Source organism: Triticum aestivum, chromosome 7A (genome assembly GCF_018294505.1).
Source record: "Triticum aestivum cultivar Chinese Spring chromosome 7A, IWGSC CS RefSeq v2.1, whole genome shotgun sequence".
NCBI classification, from domain to species: domain Eukaryota; kingdom Viridiplantae; phylum Streptophyta; class Magnoliopsida; order Poales; family Poaceae; genus Triticum; species Triticum aestivum.
Genome location: NC_057812.1, coordinates 668726358 through 668737921, shown reverse-complemented (window position 1 = coordinate 668737921; position 11564 = coordinate 668726358). Strand labels below are relative to the sequence as shown.

General features: G+C 47.1%; 1 protein-coding gene across 1 annotated transcript; it reads right to left on the bottom strand.

Annotated features, from left to right (window-relative positions):
• Positions 1 to 10106: 10106 nt before the first annotated feature.
• Positions 10107 to 11058, bottom strand: LOC123154487 (auxin-responsive protein SAUR71-like). Its single transcript, XM_044573209.1, has one exon. It carries the CDS (start codon positions 10914 to 10916, stop codon positions 10497 to 10499), a length of 420 nt encoding a protein of 139 aa, XP_044429144.1. The 5' UTR covers positions 10917 to 11058; the 3' UTR covers positions 10107 to 10496.
• Positions 11059 to 11564: the final 506 nt, after the last annotated feature.

The window sequence follows — 11564 nt, the reverse complement described above, 5'->3', positions numbered from 1 at the left end:
TCATCATGGGGTTTAAATAAATTTTCAAGATCATAAGAAGAATCACCCCAATCATAATCATTGCAAAAAGTAGTAGACATAGCAAAACTAGCATGCCCAAGCTTAGGGTTTTGCATCTTATTAGCACAATTGACATCAAGAGAATTTATAATAAAATCATTGCAATCATGCTTTTTATTCAAAGATCTATCATGAGTCACTTCATAAAGCACTTCATCACGATTTTTAGATTTACGGATTTCAGGCAAAAGCTTATAAAGATAATCTAGTGCATCCAAATCACTAGGAATTGGTTCATCATAATTGGATCCCTTAAAAAGATTGGCAAGCGGATGAGGATCCATAGATCTTAAGTTCTTTGTTTAGTAATAAATAAACAACTATTCCAACCATACGAGCAAACAAGAAACGGGCAAAAAGAGGCAAATAGAGAAAGAGAGGGAGGATATATAGAGAGAGGGTGAATAAAACGGCAAGGGTGAATTGGGGGAGAGGAAAACGAGAGGCAAATGGCAAATAATGTAATGCGGAAGATAGGGATTGTGATGGGAACTTGGTATGTTGACTTTTTGCGTAGACTCCCCGGCAACGGCGCCAGAAATCCTTCTTGCTACGTCTTGAGCTTGCGTTGGTTTTCCTCGAAGAGGAAGGGATGATGCAGCAGAGTAGCATAAGTATTTTCCTCAGTTTTTGAGAACCAAGGTATCAATCCAGTAGGAGGCCACGCGCAAGTCCCTCATACCTACACAACACAAAGAGCTCAACGCAACCAACGCGATTAGGGGTTGTCAATCCCTTCACGGTCACTTACGGAAGTGAGACCCGATAGATAATATTTTTGGTATTTTTGATATAAAGATGCAAAGTGAAAAGTAAAAGGCAAAGTAAAAACAAAACAAGATTAAAGTGATGGAGATTTATATGATGAGAATAGACCCGGGGGCCATAGGTTTCACTAGTGGCTTCTCTCGAGAGCATAAGTTTTCTACGGTGGGTGAACAAAATACTATTGAGCAATTGACAGAATTGAGCATAGTTATGAGAATATCTAGGCCTGATCATGTATATAGGCATCACGTCCGTGACAAGTAGATCGAAACGATTCTGCATCTACTACTATTACTCCACTCATTGACCGCTATCCAGCATGCATCTAGAGTATTAAGTTAAAAACAGAGTAACGTTTAAGAAAGATGACATGATGTAGAGAGATAAATTCATGCAATATGAAATAAACCCCATCTTGTTATCCTCGATGGCAACGATACAATACGTGTCTTGCTGCCCCTTCTGTCACTGGGAAAGAACACCGCAAGATCGAACCCAAAGCTAAGCACTTCTCCCATGGCAAGAACTACCAATCTAGTTGGCCAAACCAAACGGATAATTCGAAGAGACTTGCAAAGATAACCAATCATACATAAAAGAATTCAAAGAAGATTCAAATATTGTTCATAGATAGACTTGATCATAAACCCATAATTCATCGGTCTCAACAAATGCACCGCAAAAGAAGAAGATTACATCGAATAGATCTCCACAAGAGAGGGGGAGAGCATTGTATTGAGATCCAAAAAGAGAGAATAAGCCATCTAGCTACTAACTATGGACCCGAAGGTCTGAGGTAAACTACTCACACTTCATCGGAGGGGCTATGATGATGTAGAAGCCCTCCGTAATGACGGCCCTCTCTGGCGGAGCTCCGAAACAGTCCCCAAGATGGGATCTCGTGGATACAGAAAGTTGCGGCGGTGGAATTAGGTTTTTGGCTCCCCTTCTGATCGTTTGGGGGTACGTGGGTATATATAGGAGGAAGGAGCACGTCGGTGGAGCACCGAGGGGCCCACGAGGCAGGGGGGCGCGCCCTGTAGGGGGGGGGGGCGCCCCCTACCCTCGTGACCGCCTCCGGTACTTCTTGGAGTAGGGTCATAGTCTCCTGGGTCTTATCCGAGAAGAAAATCACGTTCCAAAATGGATTTTTCTGTTTGGACTCCGTTTGATATTCTGTTTCTTCGAAACACTAAAATAGGCAAAAAAAGCAATTCTGGGCTGGGCCTCCGGTTAATTGGTTAGTCCCAAAAATAATATAAAAGTGGAAAATAAAGCCCAATATGGTCCAAAACAGTAGATAATATAGCATGGAGCAATCAAAAATTATAGATACGCTGGAGACGTATCACATACCTTTTATGCCATGCTTACTGTTTACTCGTGGATAAGTCTAATCGGAAAAGTGCTAATATTTCCAACAATCCAAAAACCTTATTTTAGGCACTTTTCGATTCAAGGCTTTGTTGCTACTCTGAAACCGGAAAAGTTTACCGGGACGCATTTTAAGCGTTGGCAGACTAGGACCACCTTGTGGCTCACAGCGATGAACGTGTTCTGGGTTGGTGGTGTGTCCCTCACAGAAATGATTGCTCCTGATCAGGAGAAGGCGTTTAGGGAGGCAACCACAATCTTTCTGGGAGCAGTTCTAAGTGTGATTGGAGACAAGTTGGTTGATGCCTATATTCATATGGGCGTTGCCAAAAATTTGTGGGATGCGCTCGATGTCATATTCGGCGCAACTGATGCTGGCAGTGAGCTGTATGCCATGGAGCAGTTCCATGATTACAGGATGGTTGATAACCGTTCTGTATTGGACCAGGCTCATGAGATACCGTGCATTGCTAAGGAGCTGGAGCTCCTGAAGTGTGAGCTACTGGACAAGTTTGTCGCGGGTTGCATTATTGCAAAACTCCCTCCTAGTTGGAGGAACTTTGCTACTTCTCTCAAGCACTTGAGACGTGAATTCTCTGTTGAGGATGTCATTGGTCATCTCAGTGTTGAGCAGAACTCGAGAGCAAAGGACTCACACATGAAAGGGCAGAGGGTTCTTCTAGCTCCAATGTGGTGCAGAAGAACTTCCACAAGTTCAAGGGAAAGAACTCTGTCCAGCAGAATACTACCTTTAAGAAGAAGGGTAAGAATAAAGACAAAAGGAGAGACGGCTGCTTTACTTGTGGTTCAGATGAACATTGGGCAAACAAGTGCCCAAACAAGTACAAGAAGCCAGCACATGACTCTAAGTCTATAAATGTCACTCTGAGCAACAATGATGCGGCATCTGGGTATGGTAATCTGTTTACCATACTTTCAGTTTGTCAGTCCACCGATTGGTGGATTGACACTGGGGCCAATATTCATGTGTGTGCTGATGTGTCTTTGTTTTCTTCCTACCAGGTCGCACAAGATTGTTCCGTCCTGATGGGGAATGGCTCGCATGCTTCTGTTCATGGTGTTGGCACGGTAGATCTGAAGTTTACTTCGGGAAAGATCGTGCAACTGAAGAACGTGCAACATGTCCCCGCCATAAGGAAGAGTCTCATTAGTGGCTCCCTTCTATGTAAAGAAGGGTTTAAGTTAGTATTTGAGTCTAACAAAGTAGTCGTATCTCGGTATGGACTATTTGTTGGAAAAGGATATGAGTGTGGTGGTTTGTTCTGCCTTTCCGTGGAGGATTTCTGTAATAGAGTCGTGAACCAAATTCATTCTAATGTGAACGAATCTGAGGTTTGGCATTCACGTCTTTGTCACATAAATTTCGGTTGTATGACACGGCTAGCTAAGATGAACTTAATCCCGAGTTTCACTTTAGCCAAAGACTCTAAGTGCCATGCATGTGTGCAAGCTAAGCAACCTGTGAAGGAGAGACACCTGGCACCTCTAGAGCTCATACATTCAGATCTCTGTGAGATGAATGGTGTGTTGACTAAAGGTGGAAAGAAATACTTCATGACTCTGATTGATGATTCCACTAGATTCTGCTATGTGTATTTGTTAAATACTAAGGATGAGGCTCTACACTACTTTAAAGTCTATAAGGCTGAAGTTGAGAACCAACTTGAGAACAAAATAAAACGAGTCCGGTCTGATCGCGGTGGAGAGTACTTTTCTAATGAGTTCGATTTATTCTGTGTGGAACATGGTATTATTCATGAGAGGACGCCTCCGTACTCACCCCAGTCAAACGGGGTTGCCGAACGGAAAAACCGTACTCTAACTGATTTGGTTAACGCCATGTTAGATACATCGGGTTTATCCAAGGCATGGTGGGGGGAGGCTGTATTGACATCTTGTCATGTCGTGAATAAAGTTCCCACAAACGATAATGAGACTACTCCCTATGAGCAATGGGAAAAGAAAAGAACTACACTCTCTTACTTGCGCACTTGGGGCTGTTTGGCGAAAGTCAATGTGCCGATAATCAAAAAGCGCAAGTTGGGACCAAAGACCGTGGACTGTGTTTTTCTTGACTATGCCAAGCATAGAATTGGCTATAGATTTCTAGTGGTGAAATCTGAGGTACCTGACCAGAAGGTCGGTACAATTATAGAGTCCAGGGATGCTACATTCTTTGAGGATATTTTCCCCATGAGAGATGTGCAAGGCAATTCTAGACTGGAATCTGATGAGACTCCTGAACCTGCTATTCTGATGGAATATTATGAACATAAAAGTGATAAGAGTTCCACGGAGGATGATGAGGAAGCTCCTATTAGGAGCAAGAGACAGAGGACTGCAAAGTTCTTTGGTGATGATTTCCTCATATACCTCATGGATGATGATACTCCCAGCTCCATTTCAGAAGCTTATGCATCACCGGATGCTGACTACTGGAAGGATGCGGTCCATAGTGAGATGGATTCCATCTTGGCTAACGGGACATGGGAGATCACTGATCGTCCTTATGGTTGTCGATCATTAGGATGTAAGTGGGTGTTCAAAAGGAAGCTTAGGCCCGATGGTACTGTTGAGAAGTACAAGGCTAGGCTTGTGGCCAAGGGTTATACCCAGAAAGAAGAAGATGATTTCTTTGACACTTATTCACCTGTGGCTAGACTGACAACCATTCGAGTGTTACTCGCTTTGGCTGCCTCGCATGGTCTTCTCGTTCATCAGATGGATGTTAAGACGACTTTCCTTAACAGAGAACTAGACGAGGAAATTTACCTGCAGCAGCCGGATGGCTTTGTAGTAAATGGTCAGGAAAGAAAGGTGTGTAAGCTAGTGAAATCTTTGTATGGCCTGAAACAAGCGCCTAAGCAATGACATGAGAAGTTCAACACTACTCTGACATCTTTTGGCTTTGTTGTGAACGAAGCTGACAAATGTGTATACTATCGCTATGGTGGGGGCGAAGGAGTTATACTGTGTCTGTATGTCGATGACATACTGATATTTGGGACCCACCTCAAGGTCATTGAGGAGATCAACTCTTTTGTATCTCGCAACTTTGAGATGAAGGACCTGGGTGTGGCTGATGTTATCCTGAACATCAAGCTACTGAGAAATTCTGAGGGTGGAATTACAGTTTTGCAATCCCACTATGTTGAGAAGATTTTGAGCCGTTTTGGATATTCGGACTGCAAACCTTCTGCGACACCATATGATCCTAGCGTGCGGATTCGAAAGTTCGAAGGCACGACTGTAGATCAATTGAGATATTCTCAAGTGGTTGGTTCACTGATGTACCTAGCATGTGCTACTCGTCCTGACATCTCATTTGCTGTGTGCAAACTAAGCCGGTTTGTTTGCAATCTGGGAGATGTGCATTGGCATGCTGTTGAGCGAGTGATGCGTTATTTGCAAAGTTCTGTGAACTATGGAATTCACTATTCTGGGTACCCGACGGTACTTGAGGGGTATAGTGATTCGAATTGGATATCTGATGTTGATGAGATGAAAGCCACAAGTGGACATGTCTTCACACTTGGTGGTGGTGCTGTTTCCTGGAAGTCTTGCAAGCAGACGATCTTAACCAGATCCACTATGGAAGCAGAACTCACAACATTAGACACATCATGCGTCGAAGCAGAATGGCTTCGAGAGCTTTTGATGGATTTACCGGTGGTTGATAAACCTGTGCCGGCTGTCCTTATGAACTGTGACAATCAAACAGTGATTGCCAAGGCTAAGAGTTCAAAGGACAACATGAAATCCACAAAGCACATAAGAAGAAGATTGAAATCTATCAGAAAATCAAGAAACTCTAGAGTAATAGAATTGGATTATATCCAGACGGCTAAGAATCTGGCAGACCCTTTTACGAAAGGGCTATCACGAATTGTGATAGAAAATGCATCAAGGGAGATGGGTATGAGACCCACGTAATTTGTCATGGGGGTAACCCACCCTATGTGATCGGAGATCCCGTGAACAAGGACCTGGGAAAACAATCCTGCGGTCAACTGAGGAGAGTATCCTTAATTAACCCACTCCGTTGGAGATGCACAATACTCTCAATTCTGCAAGGCAGGCTGACTTTTGTCTTAATGTATTCCAAAACTTGTGTAAGCAAGATGCTAACCTACAGAACATTCTTTGGAGAAACACATCTATGTGAGCCCGACTGCTGGTCACAGTCTATGAGATTGGGAAATCTCTAGTAAGCTCATGAGAAGGTACGGAGTATGACTAATAGGCTCCACCCGTGGGGTTTAGCCTTTGGTAGCCATGTATCAGCTGACAATAGGCGAAACTTCTACATGCCAAATTGACAATTCAAGGCATAGTCCATTGTTCAGTTGTGAAGAAGTCCAATCCTGTTGCTCTAGGTGGAAGTTCAACTTAACAGTCTCCACTAAAAATTCTGGTATATCAAACATTGTTTTGAACAATTGACAAACTTATGTGCCTCTCCCCGCAAAAAAAAACTTATGTGCCTCGAGATCTGGTGGGGGATTGTTGGATTATGGATGGGCTTAGACCCATATAAGACACTAATCCCTGGTTAATCTTGAGGCCCATGTATGAGATGGCAGGTGGTGGGAAGTTTAGTCCCACCTTGCTAGTTGAGGAGAGTTGAGACCCCTTTATAAGGGCTGCTCTACCACTTGCCATTGGGAGTTTGGGAAGAGGAGTGGTACACACGCGCTCCTCCTCCTCCGCCGCCCGCCTCGCCTCGCCTCGCCTCGCCTCATCACGACGCGCGGGTTGCGAGTTGCGGGAATGAGCCGAGCCGAAGCTTATTTTTGCCGCTCAGGAACAAAATAATTAATCAAGGATTAATTAACGAGTCGCTAACCTAATTCGGTTCACTCACTCCCTCTCGCTTGACCTCCGGAACCCTGTCGTTCGAGATCCTGCCCGGGAGAACGACAATAAGGTTTTTGGGGAGCGTCTCGACGCGACTGCTCTTGAACTGTTCCCCAACTCTGTTCGCCTCTGCTTCCACTACTTCCTCTGCATCGACACCATGGCCGACGACGCCGCCGCTAAGAAGGCCACGGACGACGCCGAGGCTGCTGCTGCAGCCGCCGCGTTGGCCTGGCCAACCGGAGGGTATGATCTGTTCATCCCTCATTTACTCATACTTATGCTAGCTGTATATGTGCTGCTCATAAAAGGTTCGATTCTATGTTCTGTACGTGTTAGTATGCTTAGGTATTGCTATGAGATGCATACCTTTTATGCCATGCTTACTGTTTACTTGTGGATAAGTCTAATCGGAAAAGAGCTAATATTTCCAACAGTTTCGTACGGTCCTGGTGGAAGAAGACGCTGCCGGGGAAGGTGGCGGCGGCGGCAATGTTGGTGCGTGGATGGCGGTAGAAGAGGAGAAGAAGGGGGGGGGGGTCTGTCTTCCCGACGGGCAGGCTAGGACAGGACAAGGGCATGCGCCGCTCGCATCCACGCGTGTTCGTTCGGCCGCAAACTCGGACCAAATTTAGACCGAAAATGGGTTGAAAGCGGACAGAAAACGGACGACGATCCATTTGCGGCTGCACGTTTGGAGGCCTACTTTGTTCGTTTACTCTTAAACGAACATGGACTAATAGAATGGGGTCGCGCGTTAGAGTTGGCCTTAGTGGCCTGCCCGTGCTGTGTACATACCACCACTCTCTATATCGGTATGTCGATCCATTGCACGAGCAGAATCCATCGCCCACTCGTCGCTGCCCTTCTGCTCCCCCATCCCGCCCACCTGCAAAAAAAATCTCTTCGTTGCTGCTGGTTCACCGTTCACGTGAAGAAGATGAGCCGAGGACGGAATTCATGCCGGGCCTGCCCGTGGCAGGCGCCAGCCAGAGAGCGCACGGCCGATCGAACTACGCGACTACGTGTGCAGCGGCGACGCCACGCGGTGGCGCATCCGGCGCAACGTCTGCCGTGCGGCTGATGGCAACGGTTGTCCGGGTCCGGTCGAGGGCGGGCGTCGCGTTCGTGCCCTCTGCCTTTTCGGTCGCCGCTCGCCGGTCGGGGCAGGCAACGTCCGTGGCCTTCACACCCTGCCTCCTCTGCATGCACATGGCGTGCCCTTCCTGCTCCTGACCTGATACCACTCAAGCTCCATGCATGCATGCATGCAGCGCGACGCAGGCGGTCCTCATCAACCCCCGTCGCCTCACAGCTCCTCATAGAGTAGCTCCCAGCTAGGCGGTGTCCTTTCTTCTTGGACTTGGACCGGAGGAGCTTGCTTGGAGATCGCCGGCGCCCATGTGCCGATTCGCGTTCAAGTCTCTGGAGAGTGAATGCTGTCTCGCCCATTGGTACGGTAGTGTGGTTGACTCGCTAACAAGTACTGTACGTACATCCTGCAGAAATTAAAACGGGAGATCTGAGCTGCGGTCGTGTAGACGCGCCATGTGCTATACGCATAGAAATTATGAGCTGCATATAAAATCGGAAGAAAATAGAAATCTCCAGCTCCAATACCGTTTATTCCCTGGTGCCTTTCACATCTGTTCAAACCTGGAAGTATACATATACATATTATAGAATGACAGGCACATGCCAATGAATCAATAATGGAGAGAGATAGAGAGCCTGGCTAACGAGCGAGTACCTGTCACCTGTACTGATGTAGTACGATGGCTCATGTTTTGGTCATTTCCGGTTAGCGGCTTCTGACACAATGATTCCGGGGCACTAATTCCAGAATTAGTTGCTTCTAAGTGCACGCAAAGTAGCACTAGCACAGTAGCAAAGATGGTGTCCTAAGCCTTCCAACGTAGGAGCATCATGTTCGCTGCGAGCTCAGCCACACCAACAATGGGCGCAGCTGTCAGCCGCGCCGGCGTTCTTGGCCAAGATTTCTCCTCGCTGCACATGGGACGGGACAGTGCCGGTGCCAGTGCCGGTATCAATTCATTCCAGAGAAAAGGTCTTCTTCTCTTTTCTTGGTGGCAATATGCCAATATCTTTTTTTTTTCGAAACGGAGGCAAAAGATTTGCCTCATCTCATTAATTAAGAATAGTTTTGAATTACATGACCGACCGTCCATAGACGCCCCGCAATATGCCAATATCAAACGGAAATGCGTGGACAGTGGTCGAAAAAAGAAGAAAACATGAGAGGAAATGCGCCCGTATATATCTCTCCGTTGATTGGGAGGTTCAGAATGAATTTTGTTTCTGTTTATATATCTTGCTGGGTTTATTTATTCCAGGCCACCGGTTCGTCATGTCGCCGTCATTCGAAAAGTAGCTTGGTTTTAGCAAAGTCTGGCGTGCACATAACGAAAGCTTGATTGACTCTCTGGAATGTAATCTAACTTTTCTCGTGATGCCATCTTTTTTTAGAAGAATGTGACGACTAGCTCTCGTAAGTCATATGTGTGATGCAAGGAGAACTGCAGTAACAGTAACAAGAAGAAACAGCATTGTTCTGTCTGATTTCTCCAATGCCTGCAATACATTGTCATCTCGTCCCTTTCACTGCAATTGGCACATACGCATCGAACACTCGAGGGCTCGAGGCAGTTATCTGTTCACGCCATTAACTCTCTTCAAAGTTCTGGAAATTCCATGGACTGATGGACACACAGACTATATGCTGTGTATGCAGCCGGCTATCTACTGAACCTGAACGCAAAACCCAGATTTTCTGGCAAGCAGTTCTGAAGGCAATGCCCCAAGTAGTTTAGTAGTGCTACCAAATGCTCAATCATAGCAGTGCATCATTGCATTCCATGACAGGCTGCCTGAACCGTTAGAGCTGGCTGGGGATCCGTGGAAGTGCATTGCATTCTACAGACCACCAGATCTTGGAGCAAACTTTTGCAGTAGCAAAATCATCCATTTCACTCACATGAGGCGAACCTTGCGGCTTACATGATGTGTTATCACGACCTCAAAATCTCTGCCAAAGAAGAGGAAGAAGAAGCTCCATTGCAGCTACCAGAGCTAGATCTAGAGCTACCTAGAGGAACACTCAGAAGAAGAAGAAGAAGAAGAAGAAGAAGAAGAAGAAGAAGAAGAAGAAGAAGAAAAAGAAATTGCAGCCCTGATTCCTACAAGACAGCAGGTCCTAAAATTGCTGAGCTGCAGTAGAAAATGCGGCGGAATCCCCGTCCTACCCTCCACCAACCTCCCTATGTACAGCATCCACGCAGGGGTAGATCTGGCAGAACACAGCAGCTGGCATTTTGCTCTGCTGGTTCATCGATTTGCCTTTGCCAGGGGGCAAATTTTCCATCACGCCCTCCATGGCAGCCGAACGGGGAAGAAGGCTAGTAGTAGAGCGCGGCGTCGTCGTCGTCGGTGGCCTGGCAGCCGGGGTCGGAGAGTCCGAGGAGGAGGCGGCGGAAGTCGGCGACGGCGCAGGGGATGCGAAGCGCGCCAGGGTGGCCGTAGCCGTACTCCTGCGCGGCACGCCGAAGCAGGGCCTTGAACGCCGGCTGGCCCAGGAGCTCGGCCCGCACGGCGAAGCGCTCCACGGGGCCGCCCTCCTCGCCGACGCACAACGGCACGTGGCCCTCCGGCACCCGCGCGCCGCGGCCGAGCCTTCGCGCGCCGAAGAACGAGGAGGACGAAGATGAAGCCGTGGAGGAGGCCTTCGCCGCGGAGTCGGGCCGGAGCGGCTGGTACGCGGCGGCTGCGCAGGCGTCGGCCGCGGCCACGCGGGAGAGCCGTCTGAGCAGGCGCTTCATGCTGCCGTTGCTTTGGTTGACGCCGGAGACCTCGAGGCTTGGAAGCGGAGGCCGGGAGGCGACGGCGGTGGCTGGTTCTTGGCGAGGGACGACACTAGAGTTGAGAGGATACAAGGCGTTTGTACTGAGGCGGCCATGGTGGCTCGTTATATAGCTGGAGAGCTGCAAGTTGTGCGGCGTTGCACAGGTCCTCTTGCCATTATTTTCTCGCTTGGCATTTACAAATTCTTTGCTCGGAAGGGAATGTGGCACTTATTCAGCCAGCCTGCTTCGGGTACACGGGGTCACTTGCCTCCTTCCAAAATTCCGCCCCATTTCATACTCCCTCCATCCTAAAATTCTTATTTTAAATTTGTCTAGACACGGATATATCTAATACTAAAATGTGACTTGATACATCCGTATTCAGACAAATCTAAGACAAGAATTTTAGCACGGAGGGAGTACTAAATCGACACAAACTTGGCGAATACGAATTTGTAACTGGTTACATTGGTTAAAGTTGACAAGAAAATGCGCCATGAATAACGCCTTGTTCAAACTTAAAATAACGACAAACAATTGTATTATATGTTTCAAACAGTTGTAGTATTATATTTTTCATATTTTTGGTGGATTCATACCAGTTACCACGGTGCCCCCGACAAC

Bases quoted from the DNA above. Each gene is read 5' to 3' on its own strand.
- LOC123154487 (XM_044573209.1), bottom strand. From the start codon at position 10,916: ATGAAGCGCCTGCTCAGACGGCTCTCCCGCGTGGCCGCGGCCGACGCC.